The sequence below is a fragment of the Myotis brandtii genome, unplaced genomic scaffold (genome assembly GCF_000412655.1).
Source record: "Myotis brandtii unplaced genomic scaffold, ASM41265v1 scaffold729, whole genome shotgun sequence".
Taxonomy (NCBI): Eukaryota; Metazoa; Chordata; class Mammalia; order Chiroptera; family Vespertilionidae; genus Myotis; species Myotis brandtii.
This window is the reverse complement of record NW_005370880.1, coordinates 95,590-115,803: the sequence shown is the minus strand read 5'-3', so window position 1 is coordinate 115,803 and position 20,214 is coordinate 95,590. Positions and strand designations below refer to the sequence as shown.

Here is a 20,214-nt window from a genome sequence, read left to right as displayed (position 1 = left end):
GGATTTTAAATTCCAGCAGGATTCCTAGCAGGGGCAGCTTGCGTTCCTTACCTGTTGGGCTGTGAGTGTTTCCTGTAAGCTACTCTGCCCTGATCAGCCTTGCAGGAGCCTGCCCTTGGGGTGATTTCCTACGAGTATAATTGTTGAGTCAAAAGATGGGCAGACAACCTAACAGGAGTGAGAAAGCTCATGTCCAAGGTGATCTAGCGGGTGGCATGGCGAGAACTGTGAGCAGCACCTTGACTGTTGTCCTTGTTGCTGTGGGACTGAATCCAGGAGATGGGAAGCTGGAGACCTTACTACCGAAGCCCTGGGCATGCCATTGCAAGGCCTCCTCCAGGGCTCCCATATATTTCTATTTCACTTATTATCATAGAGTAGATTTAAAATGTATTCATTAAAAATAATCTTTTTTTAGATTTTAGGTGACATAAAAATTTGTTGAGTATGTAGTTATTACTTTATGTACCTTTGTTTTCTTTTAATTTTACCCCCCCCGCCATGTCATAGAATGTCTTACATTTTCTCTGCATTAAACATGCCTTTATGCCATTCCTTTTGAATTTATTCCAGATCACAGTACAACTGACTGTACTCCCTACACTATCATCTACTACTGATAGAGTCAGTGTGCACCCAATAGGTGGTGCTCAGACATTGATAGGCAAGTAGTGTTTTAGGCGTACACTGGCCACACATTTTCTCTGCATTAAATATGCCTTTATGCCATTCCTTTTGAATTTATTAAACTAACCTGTTGAAATAATCCCAATGAATTGGAATTGCTCTGGCTAAAAACATTCCATTTATATACCAATTCAAAACTTAGCTTTCCCCCTCATTATAGATCCTTCTCATTAACCTGCCTCCTGGTGTTTGAGAATTCAAACTGCACAACACTGTTCAAAACTGTAGAATATTAGGTGTCAGTGTCTTTATTCTGTTCAGTACTGCAGAGAAATTCTCTTTTCATTTTTCAATTAGGTTACATTCAATATTATTTTGTATTAGTTTCAGGTATACTGAAAAGTAGTGTCCCCTCGATATTTCTGGTGCCCACCAGGCCCCATATATACAGATCACAGTACAACTGACTGTACTCCCTACACTATCATCTACTACTGATAGAGTCAGTGTGCACCCAATAGGTGGTGCTCAGACATTGATAGGCAAGTAGTGTTTTAGGCGTACACTGGCCACACATTTTCTCTGCATTAAACATGCCTTTATGCCATTCCTTTTGAATTTATTAAACTAACCTGTTGAAATAATCCCAATGAATTGGAATTGCTCTGGCTAAAAACATTCCATTTATATACCAATTCAAAACTTAGCTTTCCCCCTCATTATAGATCCTTCTCATTAACCTGCCTCCTAGTGTTTGAGAATTCAAACTGCACAACACTGTTCAAAACTGTAGAATATTAGGTGTCAGTGTCTTTATTCTGTTCAGTACTGCAGAGAAATTCTTCATCACTGCTCAGCAAAATCATATATGCTCAACGCTTAATCACTTGTATTTTTTCATTTTATTTTTTTCCAGTTTCCTTGCATTATGATATGTTACTGGTTTTTAAGAGCTTGTTTATGACTAAAGATGTTAACCATTTCTCATGCATTGCAAATGAAATACCATGTTGTTAGTACTTTACTCTGGTGTTTTACTTTTTGGTTTTATCAAACTTGTGTATTAAATATAATCATGTTCTGTTAAAAAAAAAAAAAAAAAAAGATGGGCAGAACTTACAGGGTTTTGGTAAACATCAGCCCCCTGGCTCCTAACTCTGTGACCACCAGAAACTCATCTCCCTGTGGCTTACTCATTCCAGGAACCCTCGCCACGCCCTGCTGGAGCGACGCAGACTGTCCCTGGTGTCTCAGCGCTATGGGGGGCAGGTGCCTGCCCCTGCTCTCAGGTGAGTGGGACCAAGAACCCCTCCCTCTTCTCCCCATGACCCCATGTCCCTCCTAGCTTCAGTTGCTTCCCCACATTTGGCACTTTCTCCAGAAATGACTGTGTGCCTGTCCTATTAGAATCTTTTGAGGCTTAGCTGGTGTTATATAAAGAGCTGAGGCCCAGAAAACCTCAGTGCCTGGTTCTTGGATTCCCCAAAGAAATAACCCAGAGGACTCGCTGTGAAATGTGAAAGAAATGGGTTTATTAGGACTTATATGCACAACAGTGGGGCTGATCTGAAGTTCACCGCCACACCGGCTGCCACCGTGAAGTTGAACCACCAAGTCCCATCTGGGGGCGGCTGGCAGGTGCTATTGTTCCACCATCACCCGGACTTTCCCAGCACAGAAAACAGAGGCAAACAGGCACGCAGAGGGAGGGGATGCGCTTTTGAGCAAGCTGTGTGAGATCAAAACTGCTGGCTGTTTTCTTGACTGAGTAGCTGGCCAGGCTCCCAAAGTCTCACAGTTCTTACTGATGGCCTTCATTGTCTTCCCTCAGGGTGGGAGGGGGAGCCGGAGCCTGGGAAGGGGCCCATGTTCCCCTTTCCCATACATCCCAACCCATAATGGGTACCTTCCCTCTCCAACCCCGTACAATCTGCCCGTTATATCTTCCGCACATACCCTGGGGAGGGAGGAGGAGACATCACATTCATATTTTACAGCAACAATATAACATACAGTAAAGGAATAACAGACTTACACATACTAGTATCAGAGTGTACAAAGCAGATCCCCAGCCCCAAGACAACTTTCCAAATCATGTTGAGACCGGACCATTCTGTCAGGTTGACTGAATTTGTTTTCCAAGGCAGCCCAGCAGGAGCAGAGGGGGGCACCCAACAGCCTGAAACATTGGGCCGGGGAGCCCTTCATCAGCCCACCTTGCAAAGCTGTTAGCCTGCACTGAACTCAGGAGAATAAGGCAAATGTTCAGTAGACGCCAACAGAAGCACATCGGTACCAGTGGGTAGTACACAGGCCATCGCTCTATCCTGTGTAAGAACAGTGGCTCGTTCAGGTGTCCCCCTGGCCTCCTGTACCATCCCTTTGACAGGCGATGTCCCCTGGCCTGGAATGCTAGCTGTGAGACGAGGACTACACACCTGCCAGCTGGAATAGCAGTCAGTCACTTACTAGTTATGGGCAAGACCCTCCCCCAAGGGGCTAGGAGAGCGCACCAGCGGGTACCAGTTTGCGTTTCCCAGGGCCAGGCTAATACACTAGCTCTAGGGTTATGTCCTGGGGTGCTGGCAGCAACAGGCTCTTCTCCACTCCCCAACAAGGTCTTGTCTCAGCATCCTGTTCGTTGTTCGAATCTGCGCTCTCGGTGGGCCACCCACCTCTGCTGCTGCATCTGGAACGCTGCAGTTGATCTGGTCGGGGCTTTTCATTCCTGGTTAGTAGTAAGTCAGAGTCCTGGGGTCCATCCTTGTAACGACCCTCCCTCAGTTTTCAGGGCGTTTTCCAGAGTTCTTTATAGCGTTCTACCAGCCCATCTCCTGCTGGACTGCAAGGGCAGTGCAGTCGCCGTTCAATGCTGTGGCTCTCAGCTCAGTCTTGCACGTGACATCTGGTCACTGCCAGCAAGGGACACGGATGCTGCTCCGCACACACAGAACAGCCTTGACAAGCTGTAATGTCAGTCATTTCCAATGGGAGGCCCCAGGCTTTAGCTGTTGCTCACAAGGTTTTCTGACTGGTATGTGTCATTTTCCTGTGTAGCCAGGTCTTCTGCTGGGGCCTCTTCTAGCCATCGGATGGGAGCAAGTGCATTCGCTTCATCATTCCCTGGACATATAATGATGGATGTCCTGTGACACGATATAGGGTCACCTCCTTCGTCTGCACATATGTCAGCCCACATGGTTTGTCCCCACAGGGGTCTGTTGCTGATAGTCCAGTCCTGAGCATGCCACTCAGGGGGCTGTCCTTTGCATGGGGCGTCAGGTGGCACTGGAACCGCACCTGCTCTCACTGGCGAAGGGCCAATAGGCTCTCCCTTGAGTGTCTTTTCAGCATCTCCTTCTGACACCAAGGTGACTGGCCCCAACAGTGCCTGCCATTCCTGGTTAAGTGGGGACGTTGAATGGATCTGTCTCTGCTGCAGGTAAACACTCCATCTCATTATCGCCTGTGTCTGTGCTGCGCCCGATTTCAGGGTGTGAGACACGTCGTGCAGCCACCCCGTGATGGGATAGGTGGTCCGCACCGTTACAGCAAAGCTTCCAGGCATAGGCTGTTGCCTGCAGGGGGTGGTAAGTGGCATTGAGCTGTTTCTCTATTAGGCTGCATCTTTCTTCAGTCCCTTTCCACACCTGGGACCAAAATCCTTTTGGGAGGCAGAGTCTCCCCTGTCGCTGCCAGAGACCCCATGACACCCCCTCCTGGGTTACATGTGCATCCAATTCGCCAGGTAGGGCTGGATCATAGATACCAAACGCCTGTACCTGTTTACCTGCTCTTTTGCCTCAAAAGCCCGCTGGTGCTTCTCCTGCCCGTCCCACCATTGTCCTCTCCTTATAAGAGCATACAAAGGTTGCAGGTGCACTATTCTACAACACATCCTCTGAACACTGTAGTGGGTGTTCACCACCCCAAGTCAAGTCTCCTTCTATTACCATTCATTTCCCCTGTACCCCTTTTACCTCCCCCCTCCTTTTTCTTTCGGTAATCACATACTCTTGTCTGTGAGTTTTCAAGTTTGGAATCAAAGTGATTCTTAATTCCTTAAAGTTTCCTGGTGACATTCAGAGTCTACACATGTCTCCCTCAAACATGACAAGCCAGTCAAAATCTTGGTCAATAAAATCAGTTTTCAACTGTGTCCTGTTATAAAGAGCACATTGTTGAATTCATGCAAACAACCATATTGCTACACATGTCTCCCTCAAACATGACAAGCCAGTCAAAGTCTTGGTCAATGAAATCAGTTTTCAACTGTGTCCTGTTATAAAAAGCACAGATATTCATCGAATTCACACAAACAAACCATGACAATTAAGTAATACTCACTTATTAAGAGTTTCAGAATTCTAGAGGGATCAGGTAGAGAAAACATACAAATGCCTTGTATTGCTTATAAAGGTGTAATTTACCAAACTGCTCTAAGGAAAAAACAAGGGTGCTTATATCTGGAAAACAAAACATTTTTTTTTAAAAAAAATCAGCAATATTTTTAACAAAGTCATAAAACAATAATTATTCTCTTGCAAATTTATTCTCAGAAAACTCTATTTTAGAATAAGTCACAGTTTTTTTCCATGGATCTTTAAGATGAAATCTCTTTGCAAATGCATCAGGGTAAAACAGTGACTGTGAATGACAAAACTTAAAATGACATAGTTATAGATCTGATTAAAATGCAATTGACAAAGAACTCTGCTTTTCTGTAAGATATAACATTCCAAAATAACAATTTGAATGTAAAAGTGGGCCATATTCTCTCCCCCCTCCCTCCCACACACACATGCTGCTCCGGCACAGGGCTGGGGGGCAGCCCTGATCCCTCAAGTCCCGGGACCACAGCAGCCTCTGAGTCTCCAAAAAGATTCATTTAAAATGTTTCCTTCGTTTTGCCAGTGACACTTCCATGCCACTGTTACCAGGACTGAAAGCGGTCCTGCTGGCGTTTTCTGGATCTCCCCAGAAAGCTCACGTGGTGGTCCCCTCCTACCACAGGGAGCTCCTTGTCCAAAGTGGGGTTCCCCACTGGAATCCAACCTGCCCACTAAGCCAGTTGTTATGCAAAGTGCTGAGGGTGAGATCTGAGAAAACCTTGCCTTTGGTTCTTGGATTCCCAAAAAAATAAACAGAGGACTGGCTGTGAAAGACACGGGCTTATTATGACTTATGCCATGGCTAGTGCTATTGTTTCACACCATTCAGACTTTCCCAACACAAGGTTTTATGGGAAAATAGGACCTGCAGGGGGTGGGGGATGTGCTAGTGCCCCCCGCCCCCACCAGCTGCGTGAGCTCAAAACTGCTAGCTGTTTTCTTTGAGATGCTGGCCAGGCTCCCAAGGTCTTACAGTTCATAGTCATCCCACAGGATGGGAGGAGCTAGAACATGGAAGGGGCCCAATTTCCCATTTACCGTTCGCTTGCTCAACCCCAAAGCAGAATTGAGACAATGACTGGGCCTAAGCAGATCCCAGGTGGCACAGGGAGGGAGTAGAGTGTCAGAGAGGGAAGGGAGAGGTGGGACTGAAGAGCATGTTAATGAGGGGTTACTGCTGGGGTAACCACCACTCAGTCCTGCTGGGGACCCTTCAGGAGGCGTTGTGTAATGTGCCTTTGAAGGGCAAGAAGTCCGAGCTACCTATTCTTCAGTCCTCATCTGAAACCGAAAAAAATGACCCGTGTCTCATCCTGTGGGTGGACAGTCAAGGGTACAACTAGAGTTCTAAGAGGACACTGGCCAGAGTCTGTTTTGTTCCATAGGCAGGGATAGGCCCAAGGGTTGTTTTTTATAGCTGCAAATGAAGATATATCCTTCAGAGGTGCATTGCATTAAAGAGTTAGATGCTGCTGGAGCAAAGGCAGTCTTTACTAGCCAGTCCGGACAGTCTCCGGTAAGGTTTTCCTGAAAGTAGTCCCAATATTTTAAAGGAGACGTGGGCCCTGGTTGGTGTGGCTCAGTGGGTAGAGTGTTGGCCTGGGCACTGAAGGGTTTCAGGTTGGATTCCTGGTCAATGATATGTATGTGGGTGCGGGAGGCAACCAATTGATGTGTCTCTCTCCCTTTCCCCCCTTTTCCTCTCCCCCTCCCTTCCACTGTCTCTAAAAACCAATGGGAAAAATATCCCTGGTGAAGATTAACAAAAATAAAAATAAATCAAGGGAGATGTGGGGGTTCACAACTGCTGGGATCTCCAGGAAACCAAGTATTTGCAGTGCTGCAAGAGAGTCATGAATTCCTCTCCTTAGGAACATGGAGGCTATTACTGAACCACTGTTCAGTAATGTTTATAGGTTTGCTAACACAAGGAGGGGGTTGTGAAGGAGCGTGGCTTTTGCTATTCGCACTGGAAGCTAAGCTGATGGGTATATGGTAGGAGCTCCCAGGCTTTGCTGCCTTAACAGTGCAGGGTAGGATGGAAGAGAAATCTCAACAGGAAAAACTAAGGGTCACTATGGTCTAAGCCAGTAGTAGGCTTAGGATGACAAATCCCACAGGGTGACAGATAAGCCAAGGAAGCCGTAACTTGGGAGAAGCCTACAAAGGCATTATCTGTCCAAGCAGATGCCCTCGGAGCTGGAGAGCATAAGAAATAGGAAGGGAGCCCTGACCAGTTTGGCTCAGCGGACAGAGCGTCGGCCTGCGGACTCAAGGGTCCCAGGTTCGATTCTGGTTAAGGGCATGTACCTTGGTTTCGGGCACATCCCCAGTGGGAGGTGTGCAGGAGGCAACTGATGTTTCTCTCTCATCGATGTTTCTAACTCTCTATCCCTCTTCCTTTCTCTCTGTAAAAAATCAATAAAATATATTTTTAAAAAAAAAGAAAGAAAGAAAGAAATAGGAAGGGTGACATTGTTACTCAGCTTTAGTCAAGGTCTGTCGCTGGAAAAGGCATGTCAGATCCCCTTCAGGAGTGCAAATCACCGCTCTGAACTGGAGTTTGGTGTATCCAGGCTTTCACTCCTGCGAGCTAGAGCCGTCCACTGGTTGTTGTTCTGGTCCTTGGGTCCTCTAAGTCTTCAGTCTGTCCCCGACTGGAAGCGGGGAAGGGGAGAGGAGGGGGGAAAGGCAGAGGTTCCTCTGTGGGAAAAGAAGAGCTGGAAAGAACAAACTTAGGCAAGGTTAGCAAAACTAGCCCTAGGTGTTAAACACAGTGTTTAATTTCCGTGTCCTGTTCTAACCCAGTGGGGGGAGTCCCTAGAACAGAAGTTTGGGTTTCCCATAGACAATTTCAAAAGGGTTCAGTGTGAGCCCACATCTAGGGGCTACCCTGATCCCTAATAGGCAAGAGGAGGCACATGGTCTCGTTGCAAATGTGCCTCCTGACAGCTTTGCCCAAGTTTTCTCCAAGGTGTGGCTCATGTCCGTTTCCCAGTTCCAGTAGACAGGGATTCAGGAACCCTGTACTCTCCATCGGACCTGCAGTGCTTGACTGACTTTCTAGGTGACTTCAGATATAAATGATGGCTGTTCTGAATACTGTTAGGGAGTCCGAATCTGGGAATTAATTCCTTGAGTTTTCACCTTTTCGATTCTAGTCAGGTATGTCTCAACCCATTAGGAAAAGGTGTCCACAATAACCAGCAAGTATTTGAAATTCCCGGTGGTTTTAGGCAAATTGGTAAAGTCAATCTGACAATCTTCAAATGGGGCATGTTCCTTTGTATTGTTGCCCCTTCTCGGCTGGGTTGCGTTCTATCTTGGGGTTATTTCTAGCATCTAATTGGCAACGCTGAGTTATTTTTTGAATAGTCTTCTGCAAACGCGGTCCCTTTAAGTAAGGCCGGATTAAATCAGCCAGTGCATCCCACCCATAGTGCATTCCTTCATGCAGATGTTTCAGGACTGGGTATACCAGAGCTTTGGGCATCGCTTCTCCATCAACAGCTAGTGTCAGTGTTAGCAAACCCCCACTCATGGCCTATTCTTTGCCTGGCCCTGTGTAATGAGGTTTCAATTCTGTCAAGTCTAAGTGGGGTGTTAGAGCCCCAATTAAGGGAGTCTCCCTGGGCTGCTTGCTTTGCTGCTTTATTGGCTTTTAGATTCCCTCTAGTTACCTGGGAATTGTCCTTCTGATGCTCTGGGCAATGCATAATGGCAACTTTGAGTAGGCAGAGTAGGCAAATTACCTAAGATGAAATCTCTTTGCAAATGCATCAGGGTAAAACAGTGACTGTGAATGACAAAACTTAAAATGACATTATAGATCTTTCTGTAAGATATAACATTCCAAAATAACAATTTGAATGTAAAAGTGGACCATATTCTCCCCCCGCCCCCCATGCCCCCCTCCCGCATGCTGCTCCGACACAGGGCTGGGGGGCAGCCTTGATCCCTCAAGTCCCGGGACCACAGCAGCCTCTGAGTCTCCAAAAGGAAGACTCAAGGTGTTCAAAAGACTCATTTAAAATGTTTCCTTCATTTTGCTAGTGGCACTTCCACGCCACTGTTACCAGGACTGAAAGCGGTCCTGCTGGCGTTTTCTGGATCTCCCCAGAAAGCTCACGTGGTGGTCCCCTCCTACCACAGGGAGCTCCTTGTCCAAAGTGGGGTTCCCCACACTACATTTCACACTGCCTCCCATCCACCCTCTTCACCTGCCTTTAGCTCTACAGGAATTTCTCTGGAACCCAACCTGCCCACTAAGCCAGTTGTTATGCAAAGTGCTGAGGGTGAGATCTGAGAAAACCTTGCCTTTGGTTCTTGGATTCCTAAAAAAATAAACAGAGGACGGGCTGTGAAAGACATGGGCTTATTATGACTTATGCCATGGCCAGTGCCATTGTTTCACACCACTCAGACTTTCCCAACACAAGGTTTTATGGGAAAACAGGACCTGCAGGGGGTGGGGGATGTGCTAATGCCCCCCGCCCCCACCAGCTGCGTGAGCTCAAAACTGCTAGCTGTTTTCTTTGAGATGCTGGCCAGGCTCCCAAGGTCTTACAGTTCATAGTCATCCCACAGGATGGGAGGAGCTAGAACATGGAAGGGGCCCAATTTCCCATTTACCGTTCGCTTGCTCAACCCCAAAGCAGAATTGAGACAATGACTGGGCCTAAGCAGATCCCAGGTGGCACAGGGAGGGAGTAGAGTGTCAGAGAGGGAAGGGAGAGGTGGGACTGAAGAGCATGTTAATGAGGGGTTACTGCTGGGGTAACCACCACTCAGTCCTGCTGGGGACCCTTCAGGAGGCGTTGTGTAATGTGCCTTTGAAGGGCAAGAAGTCCGAGCTACCTATTCTTCAGTCCTCATCTGAAACCGAAAAAAATGACCCGTGTCTCATCCTGTGGGTGGACAGTCAAGGGTACAACTAGAGTTCTAAGAGGACACTGGCCAGAGTCTGTTTTGTTCCATAGGCAGGGATAGGCCCAAGGGTTGTTTTTTATAGCTGCAAATGAAGATATATCCTTCAGAGGTGCATTGCATTAAAGAGTTAGATGCTGCTGGAGCAAAGGCAGTCTTTACTAGCCAGTCCGGACAGTCTCCGGTAAGGTTTTCCTGAAAGTAGTCCCAATATTTTAAAGGAGCCGTGGGCCCTGGTTGGTGTGGCTCAGTGGTTAGAGTGTTGGCCTGGGCACTGAAGGGTTTTGGGTTGGATTCCTGGTCAAGGCTATGTATGTGGGTGCGGGAAGCAACCAATTGATGTGTCTCTCTCCCTTTCCCCCCTTTTCCTCTCCCCCTCCCTTCCACTGTCTCTAAAAACCAATGGGAAAAATATCCCTGGTGAAGATTAACAAAAATAAAAATAAATCAAGGGAGATGTGGGGGTTCACAACTGCTGGGATCTCCAGGAAACCAAGTATTTGCAGTGCTGCAAGAGAGTCATGAATTCCTCTCCTTAGGAACATGGAGGCTATTACTGAACCACTGTTCAGTAATGTTTATAGGTTTGCTAACACAAGGAGGGGGTTGTGAAGGAGAGTGGCTTTTGCTATTCACACTGGAAGCTAAGCTGATGGGTATATGGTAGGAGCTCCCAGGCTTTGCTGCCTTAACAGTGCAGGGTAGGATGGAAGAGAAATCTCAACAGGAAAAACTAAGGGTCACTATGGTCTAAGCCAGTAGTAGGCTTAGGATGACAAATCCCACAGGGTGACAGATAAGCCAAGGAAGCCGTAACTTGGGAGAAGCCTACAAAGGCATTATCTGTCCAAGCAGATGCCCTCGGAGCTGGAGAGCATAAGAAATAGGAAGGGAGCCCTGACCAGTTTGGCTCAGGGGACAGAGCGTCGGCCTGCAGACTCAAGGGTCCCAGGTTCGATTCTGGTTAAGGGCATGTACCTTGGTTGCGGGCACATCCCCAGTGGGGAGTGTGCAGGAGGCAGCTGATCGATGTTTCTCTCTCATGGATGTTTCTAACTCTCTATCCCTCTTCCTTTCTCTCTGTAAAAAATCAATACAAAATATTTTTTAAAAAAAAGAAAGAAAGAAATAGGAAGGGTGACATTGTTACTCAGCTTTAGTCAAGGTCTGTCGCTGGAAAAGGCATGTCAGATCCCCTTCAGGAGTGCAAATCACCGCTCTGAACTGGAGTTGGTGTATCCAAGGTCTGTCGCTGGAAAAGGCATGTCAGATCCCCTTCAGGAGTGCAAATCACCGCTCTGAACTGGAGTTTGGTGTATCCAGGCTTTCACTCCTGCGAGCTAGAGCCGTCCACTGGTTGTTGTTCTGGTCCTTGGGTCCTCTAAGTCTTCAGTCTGTCCCCGACTGGAAGCGGGGAAGGGGAGAGGAGGGGGGAAAGGCAGAGGTTCCTCTGTGGGAAAAGAAGAGCTGGAAAGAACAAACTTAGGCAAGGTTAGCAAAACTAGCCCTAGGTGTTAAACACAGTGTTTAATTTCCGTGTCCTGTTCTAACCCAGTGGGGGGAGTCCCTAGAACAGAAGTTTGGGTTTCCCATAGACAATTTCAAAAGGGTTCAGTGTGAGCCCACATCTAGGGGCTACCCTGATCCCTAATAGGCAAGAGGAGGCACATGGTCTCGTTGCAAATGTGCCTCCTGACAGCTTTGCCCAAGTTTTCTCCAAGGTGTGGCTCATGTCCGTTTCCCAGTTCCAGTAGACAGGGATTCAGGAACCCTGTACTCTCCATCGGACCTGCAGTGCTTGACTGACTTTCTAGGTGACTTCAGATATAAATGATGGCTGTTCTGAATACTGTTAGGGAGTCCGAATCTGGGAATTAATTCCTTGAGTTTTCACCTTTTCGATTCTAGTCAGGTATGTCTCAACCCATTAGGAAAAGGTGTCCACAATAACCAGCAAGTATTTGAAATTCCCGGTGGTTTTAGGCAAATTGGTAAAGTCAATCTGACAATCTTCAAATGGGGCATGTTCCTTTGTATTGTTGCCCCTTCTCGGCTGGGTTGCGTTCTATCTTGGGGTTATTTCTAGCATCTAATTGGCAACGCTGAGTTATTTTTTGAATAGTCTTCTGCAAACGCGGTCCCTTTAAGTAAGGCCGGATTAAATCAGCCAGTGCATCCCACCCATAGTGCATTCCTTCATGCAGATGTTTCAGGACTGGGTATACCAGAGCTTTGGGCATCGCTTCTCCATCAACAGCTAGTGTCAGTGTTAGCAAACCCCCACTCATGGCCTATTCTTTGCCTGGCCCTGTGTAATGAGGTTTCAATTCTGTCAAGTCTAAGTGGGGTGTTAGAGCCCCAGTTAAGGGAGTCTCCCGGGGCTGCTTGCTTTGCTGCTTTATTGGCTTTTAGATTCCCTCTAGTTACCTGGGAACTGTCCTTCTGATGCCCTGGGCAATGCATAATGGCAACTTTGAGTAGGTAGAGTAGGCAAATTACCGGCCTTAAGGAAGGTTAGAGCCTCTTTTGGATATTTAATGTCTGTTCTCCAAAGTTAGAAATCCTCTTTCTTTCCATATTGCCCCATGAGCACATACAGCATGAAAACAAGTTTAGAGTCAGTATATATACTGAGCCGTCTGTCCTGAGACAGTTCCAGCACTCTGGTGAGGGCACTCAGCTCAGCTTTTTGTGCTGAGGTGCCTGTGAGTAGGGCATGCGCCTCCATTACCTTGCCATTGGTCACCACCGCATACCCGGCTTTTCTTTGTTTATTTTCCATGAAGCTGCTTCCATCAGCGTGTAAGTCCCAGCAGCTGATCTGACAAGTCTGGTCACCTGGGGTAAACCTGGTCAATAATTTCTAAACAGTTATATGGAGGTCCCAGCCTGCCCTCACAGTTGGGAGTGGCTGGGTCCTACAGAGTAACATTCGGTGTCTGCAAGGTGGCATTGGGTTGTCTAACAGGATGGCCTGGTATGTGCCCATTCATCCAGCCTTTAACCAGGAGCCCCCTTTCTGCTCTAGCAGGGTTAGCACCTGGTGGGGAGTGAACACTGTGATGGACGGTCCCAGGGTAAACCCTTCTGCTCCCTGAAAGACATTTCAGGCTGCCGCTACCGCCCTGAGGCAGGGAGGCCATCCTTGGGTGGTACGATCTGATTTCATAGAGAAACACACATTCGGCTTTGGGGAGTTTCCCACCATCTGGATAAGCGCTCCGAGTCCAATGCCCTGCCCTTCATGTATATAAACCTGTAAGCCTGCTGAGGGTCGGGCAATCCTAATGCAGGGGCTGAGGTTAATTTTTCCCTTTGGTGTCTCAAAAGCCCTCTGACATCCTGGGTCCAAATCCAGGGAAGGGCTATGTCGAGCCCTTTCAAAGAAGCATAGAGTGGCTTAGCTATTGGCCCAAAGTTAAGAATCTAAATGTAACAGAATCCTGCCATTCCAAGAAGCTCTCGGAGTTGTCTCTGGTTCTCAGGAGGTTTAGTGGCAGCAATGGCTTCTTTTTTGGTCTGCCATAAGACTTCTCTTCCCTATTTTTTTTTTTCAACAAAAATTCCCCAAAGACTTACTTACTTATTTACTTATTTATTTATTATTTTTGTTACTCCTCACCCAAGGATATGTTTTCATTGATTTTTTAGAGAGATTGGGAGAGGGAAAGACAGAGAGAAATATCGATGTGAGAGAAACACATCGATTGATTGCCTCCTGCATGTACCCCAACCAGGCCTGGGCAGGGGAGGATCCTGCAACTGAGGTACGTGCCCTTGACCAGAATTGAACCCAGGACCCTTCGGTCCTCAGGCGGATGCTCTATTCACTGAGCCAAACCAGCTAGGGCTCCTCCCATGGTTTTAAGTTGAACCCTAAATAAGACACCTCTTGTCCGCAAATCTTAGTCTTGTGAGGGGAAACTTTATATGCACAGGATGCAAGATGGTTAAAGACTTTGGAAGTATTTTTTATTTTTTAAACATAGTTTTATTTATTTCAGAGAGGAAGAAAGAGAATCATTGATTGTCTACCTCCAACACAATTCCTACTGGGGATCGAGCCTGCAAACCAGGCTTGTGAACTGACTGGGAATTGAACCATGATCTCCTGGTTCATAGGTTGATGCTCAACCATTGAGCAACACCTGCTGGACTGACAGTATTTTTTAAACAAGTCTCATAAGAGTTGCCAGTAGAGTCCAATTATAGGTCTCTCAAGTCTTAGGCTAGCAGTTCTCTGAAAACCGTGGGAGAGTTCTTAAATCCCTATGGCAACACAGCCCAGCAATACTGGGTAATAGTTTTACTCACTGGGTTCTGCCATTCGAAGGCAAATAGTAATTGTGCCTGCTTATCAATTGGAATACAAAAGGCATCCTGCCCGGCTGGTATGGCTCAGTGGTTGAGCATCAACCCATAAACCAGGAGGTCACGAGTGATTCTGTCAGGGGCACATGCCTGGGTTTCCAGTTCAATCCCCAGTAGAGGGTGTGCAGGAAGCTGCTGATCAATGCTTCTCTCTTATCATCGTTGTTTCTATCTCCCTCCCCTTCTCCCTTCCTCTCTCTGAAATCAATAAAAAAAACCACAATTTATTTTATTTTTTAAAAAAGAAGGCATTCTTTAAATCCAAAACAAAGAACCAACTACTGTTCCCTGGCACAGCTATCAACAAAGGGTTTGGATTGGGGTCAGCTGGATGAATGTCCTGAGTAATTTCATTAATAGCCTGTAGGTCCTGGACAAAATGATATTTGGCTTCCTAACGGGCAGGATTGGTGTATTATATGGTGATCTGCAAGGCCTAATTAATCCAGCTTTTAGAAGTTCCTGCAGGATGGTTGTATCCCTTCTAAAGCTTCCTTTTTTAGTGGGTAGTTTTCTCCTAGGCACAATTGTTTCTTCCTTTAACTGAACAGATACTGGAGAAAGATTTTCTGCTGGCCCCGATCCTGTGGGCCCATAGGGTCTTACTTGCTCAGAGATTTCGGGTGGGAAAATTCCTCTGGGGGCCTCTGGTTTCAGCAAGGAACATCTGGAGCTTTAGTGTGTGTTCCGGGGGCACCTGCAGGGGGAGCTGTTGCTTCTTGGAGAGAAAGTCACTAGAGCAGGGAACTTGCAAAGCAAATCCCCACCCAACAGAGGAATCAGGCAGCCTGGCACATGAGGAAAGCTGTGAGTTAGCTTTTGGCTGGCCTCCCGCCAGCATTCTAAGGGCTTAAGGCAGCGGTTTTCAACCTGTGGGCCGCGACCCCCTTGGAAGTCGAACGACCCTTTCACAGGGGTCGCCTAAGACCATCGGAAAACACATATATAATTACATATTTGTGATTACTCACCATGCTTTAATTATGTTCAATTTGTAACAATGAAAATACATCCTGCATGTCAGATATTTACATTATGATTCATAGCAGTAGCAAAATTACAGTTATGAAGTAGCAACGAAAATAATTTTATGGTTGGGGGTCACCACAACATGAGGAACTGTATTAAAGGGTCGCGGCATCAGGAAGGTTGAGAACCACTGGCTTAAGGAAAGCTTGCTTTCCACGGTTTTCCTGAAACCCCTGACGCTGCCACGGAGGTGGATGGAGTAAATCACTCCAGTGTCCACAAGGAAGTCTATGGGTTGGTTCCCTACTCTCAGTTGTACCCGGGGCCCCTGTGGGGAGATAGCAACGGGGCCGGGTAATATCCAAGGGAGCCCCTGGGTCCCGTCATTCCTCATCGGAGTCGGAGTCCCCATGCCACGCAATCATGTTTCTAAGCTGATTCCTGTATGCTTTCAGAGCTAATCTAGGGCATTCTCTTTTCCAATGCCCTTCCTCCTTACAATAAGCACACTGGTTTGGGCCTAGAGGCCTCCTCCACTTCGTTTCTTTCCGTCCCCATCCAGGCCCTAAGACAATAATAGTCGGCTGCGGCACTTGCATCTTTCTGCTGTAAGACATGGCAATATTGACCAACTGCTGCGGTTTCATCCCCAATGTTCCCGTCAGCTCTAGAAGCTTGTTCTTAATGTGTGGGACACTCCGGTGGATGAAGGCCAGATTGACCAGCCACACATTTTCAGGCGCTTCGGGGTCCATATCTGTGTATTTCCGGATGACTTGGTAAATTCTCTCTAGAAAGTCAGCAGGGTCCTCGTCGGGTTTTTGCTGTATTGCCAGTACCCTGTCTAGGTTGTTTTTCTTCGTCACCCCTTTCCTTAAGCCTTCTAGTATGCACCTCCTGTAATGCTCCAGGTGCACTAGGCCTCCGCTGGTTAGATCCCAATGAGGCTCTACGACAGGCACTGCCCCCGCTGGGAAAGGGGTTCTGTTGGGGTTCTCTCCATAAAGCCGATAGGCTTCCTCTATGGCCTTATCTCTTACTAGTTTTCTCTCCTCACTTGTTAGTAGGATGTTCAGGAGCACCTCTACATCGGCCCAGTTAGGTTGATGGGTTGAGAAAATATATGCAATGAAATCAGTTGTTTTCTGGGGGTCCTCTTGGTAAGAGGCATTAACACTTTTCCAATTAAGTAAATCCGAAACTGAAAGCGGGGTATGGGCCCAGTAATACTCCCTCGGCTGGCCCATTTGATTCATGCCTCTCGGCAGACATGGCACTACTCCAGTCTGGGGAGCCCCTGGTCCGCATTGGGTGCCCTGTGAGGTCCTAGAAGGGGAGACTGTTTGCCCATCACACGAAGGAGGAGCCTTGGTGGCCTGGGTTCCCTGATTTCTAAGATCTACCGGGGTCCGTGGGGGCGGCAACGATGGATAAACGCCACCTCCCTGCCTTGGTGACCCTGGGTTCCGGGAGCCTGAAAGAGCCACTTCCTCATTCTTTTTCCCCTCCTGCGTCTTACTGTGTGCGAGGGGGGACTTCGGCTTACTGTCTGCAAGGGGAGGCTTTGGCTTACTGTCTGCAAGGGGAGGCTTCGGCTTACTGTCTGCAAGGGGAGGTTTTGGCTTACTGTCTGCAAGGGGGGGCTTCAGAGAGCTTCCCCATGGAACCTTTAACATATTGCCCTCCTTGACTGCATCATTCTTCTTGTGCAGACACATAAAAGCCTTAATATAAGATAATTCACCCCATTTCCCAGACCTCTCACAGAATGACTGTAACTGCAAAATAGTATAGTAATTCAAAGAGCCATTCAGGGGCCATCGCTCTTGGGACTCCAAAACATACGTTGGCCAGACCTTATTACAATAGGAAATCATTTTCTTCTTTGTCATTGGCGGATATCCATAGACATGCCATCTCTCTAATATGCGGCCGAGGGGGCTGTCTTTCGGGATGGACTGCGTTGTTCCCATAGTTACTAGCCAAGGGCAGAACCCGTGAACTGGGAAGGACGCAGTTTTACCAAGTAGGGCTGCCCCTGCCTAGAAACACAGACAGGAACACGATCAAGAACCCTACACAATCTACACAACTGTGACAGCAGCAGAGTCACCTCCGGAGGCTGAGCACCCTGAGCCAGCGGGTTTCTAGTCTTTTACACGTAAGCTTCTGGGTAAGTTGTGGACTTTCCACATCCGTTGCAGTTTGGGCAGTTGGCTGATGCAAGAAGCCAGCGCTGGCGTCGTTACAGTGGTGCAAGCAAAGGAGGTTTATCTGCTCTCGACTTGCCTTCTCACAATCAGAGAAGCATCCAGAACCCAGAAATCCATACACAACCAGACCAGAGCGAGTACTCCTCACAGATCCCCGTACAAGGGGAAGGGGGACTGGATGTTCTCACAAAGCCTTGCCACCCGCCAAGTGGCGCCAATTGGTTCCCACGGAACCCCAGATGGTTCAAATGAACCCAGATGGCAGGGGGCAGCGGGTTTCTGGTCCTGCCCACCAGGCACTTTTCCCAGTCAGCCCGCAGTAATCCGTTTCCTCCCCTCAGCTGGGCGTCATAGGCGACTGGCCCAAGAAAGAGACAGTCCCGGGGTAAAGTCACCCGGCAGCTGCTGAGGACTCTCAAAATCTCAGTCCCCGGCAGCCAGAGGGACCACCTCCGAAATCTGGGGACTTACCGGGGGCTCCCACTTGCTCCTGGCTATGGCTCGTCAAGTCTGAAACTGCAAAGAAATGACCCGGGGCCAAGTCCGGTTCTGCCTGTCGCCAAACTCGAGAGACACGTGCTGGGGTGAAGGAAAGGAGTTTTCCTCCAGTTGCCAGCAAGTGGGGAGACGGGAGACTTTTCTTGTTCTCAAACACCCACCTCGCCGCGCAGTGCAGGAGGGATTTTATGAGGGGTGGGGGTGGGGAGAGGGTGAAACCGGAACAAAGAGACCAGGGGAGGGGCTGTAGGGCTGCAAAGGCCGCGCCCCCAGAGAAGAGGGTCTGGAAGGAGGAGGGGCTGAGGGAGTGTGGCTTCCCTTCCCAAGGTTTATCTCTCGGCCACAGGCCTGATCTCTCAGGCTTTGTAGTTTTGGTTGCCCACATCTGTGGATTTTCGAGGCTGGCGCCAGGCACCCCCTCCTCCCCGAAATAAACTTCCCTCAGACCAGTGGTTCTCAACCTTCCTGATGCCGCGACCCTTTAATACAGCTCCTCATGTTGTGGTGACCCCCAACCATAAAATTATTTTCGTTGCTACTTCATAACTGTAATTTTGCTACTGTTATGAATCATAATGTAAATATCTGATATGCAGGATGTATTTTCATTGTTACAAATTGAACATAATTAAAGCATAGTGATTAATCACAAAAACAATATGCAATTATGTGTTTTCCGATGCTCTTAGGCGACCCCTGTGAAAGGGTCGTTCGACCCCCCAAAGGGGTCGAGACCCACAGGTTGAGAGCCGCTGCCTTAGACTGTGAAAAAGGAGAGAGAATAATACGGGGTTTTATTGACATACTCTTTAAGAAACCAGAAGGTCGGCTACAGCCTCAAAACGGATAGAGTGCCGAGCCTCCTTATCGCTTCATTGGAATGTTAATTTGTGGCTACAATCTCAGGGCTGGACCCGGCGGCTAGGGTAACTCCCAACCATTTCTGACTTGTCCCCACGGGGCTGGAGAAAAATGGGATCTTACAGAGGGAGACGGGAACCTCTCAGCGGTAGGATAAGGGGACAGACACTTCAAGGCTGCTACACTGATGATCGCCAAGAGGCTCCGTGCTCGGAGTACCTTCCTTTAGTAAGTTACAAAGACCTGGACTTACCCAGCCGTGGGCTCTGGGCTTTAGGGTCTTTGTGTGAGGGGGAAGGGCATGAGTAAGAACAGAGCCACAGTTGTCTAATTATTATTCACTTCACTAACCACAGATAAGAAGTTTTCTTTCAGACCCTGGAAACTGGAGGATGAAACAGGCCTGTAAAAGATAAGACACCCTAAAGCCCAGATGGGCCCATGACTCAAAAGAGAAATACATTTTGAGAACAGACCAAGCACAGGACAGGCTTTGATTTGGTTGCTGTGCCCAGACCCTGACCCCCTCCGGGAGTTTTCCTCAGGAATGCTGACCATTCTCTGGTCCCAGGAAGGGGCTGAGCTGTTTGTAACATCACATAGAACAAGCATGTCAGACTCAAAGGCTAACCCGGGCCAACTAAGCCAGTTTTAAGTTTATGAGGCAGGCCCTCCCCCCCCCAAAAAAAAAACCCCAAAAGTTTCAATTTTCATAGAAACGTAAGTTTATTTCAATAGAGACATGCTGAATACAAAGGGCTGAAATAAATGAGTCATCGTTAATGAGTATTTGTTGTGGGCCGCAAGTTTGACATACTCGTCATAGAGGATTAACCACCTTGTTATCAGACTTGGAGCTTCTGAAGGCCCGACTGCAGACTCTACCCTCCCCCGTCCATGTTAGATTTGTAGCTCACAGCTGCACGTAGCTATCTTCTCCCTCGTGTGTGTATATAACTAGCTAACTGGTAAGGGGGGGTCAGAGCAGATTTTTGTGAGTGACCAACTGCTCTCCCATACTGCCAACATCATTGGAATAAACGCTCATATAAGATGCAACCCTATCTCTGCTTAATTGGCTCAAGTAGTGACAGGCAGCCCGGACCCTTTGGTTGTCCAGTTACATTTGGAGTAATAATAATAAAAAAATACCGTCGGATGAGTCAAATACAGGCTAGGAGTTTTGAAAGGAGATCTAAGCAAGCATATTGAAACTGGACAACGAATGGGCCCAGGCTGCCTGTCACTACTTGAGCCAATTAAATTGCAGAGTCAGGGTTGAATCATATATGAGTGTTTATTCCAATAAGGCCGGCAGTATGAGAGAGCAGCAGGGCATCCAAAAAAAAAAAAAATCT

General features: G+C 47.7%; 1 protein-coding gene and 2 long non-coding RNA genes across 3 annotated transcripts in view; 2 read left to right on the top strand and 1 right to left on the bottom strand.

The window, feature by feature from the left end:
• The window catches only part of LOC102253066 (adhesion G protein-coupled receptor E4-like), a 62,792-nt gene that overhangs the window by 7,010 nt on the left and 35,568 nt on the right, over positions 1 to 20,214 (top strand). The window contains exon 2 of the mRNA XM_014530263.1: positions 1,830 to 1,916. Within this exon, the coding sequence (XP_014385749.1) occupies positions 1,886 to 1,916 (31 nt within the window). The 5' untranslated portion in view covers positions 1,830 to 1,885. The remainder of the gene's footprint in view (positions 1 to 1,829; positions 1,917 to 20,214) is intronic.
• Positions 7,476 to 11,882, top strand: LOC106724123. The gene is made up of 2 exons (XR_001359882.1): positions 7,476 to 7,515; positions 11,189 to 11,882. It is a non-coding gene; the product is annotated as an uncharacterized LOC106724123 (long non-coding RNA).
• Positions 7,813 to 13,548, bottom strand: LOC106724124. Its single transcript, XR_001359883.1, has 2 exons — positions 12,444 to 13,548; positions 7,813 to 8,770 (listed from the first exon to the last, which is right to left on the bottom strand). It is a non-coding gene; the product is annotated as an uncharacterized LOC106724124 (long non-coding RNA).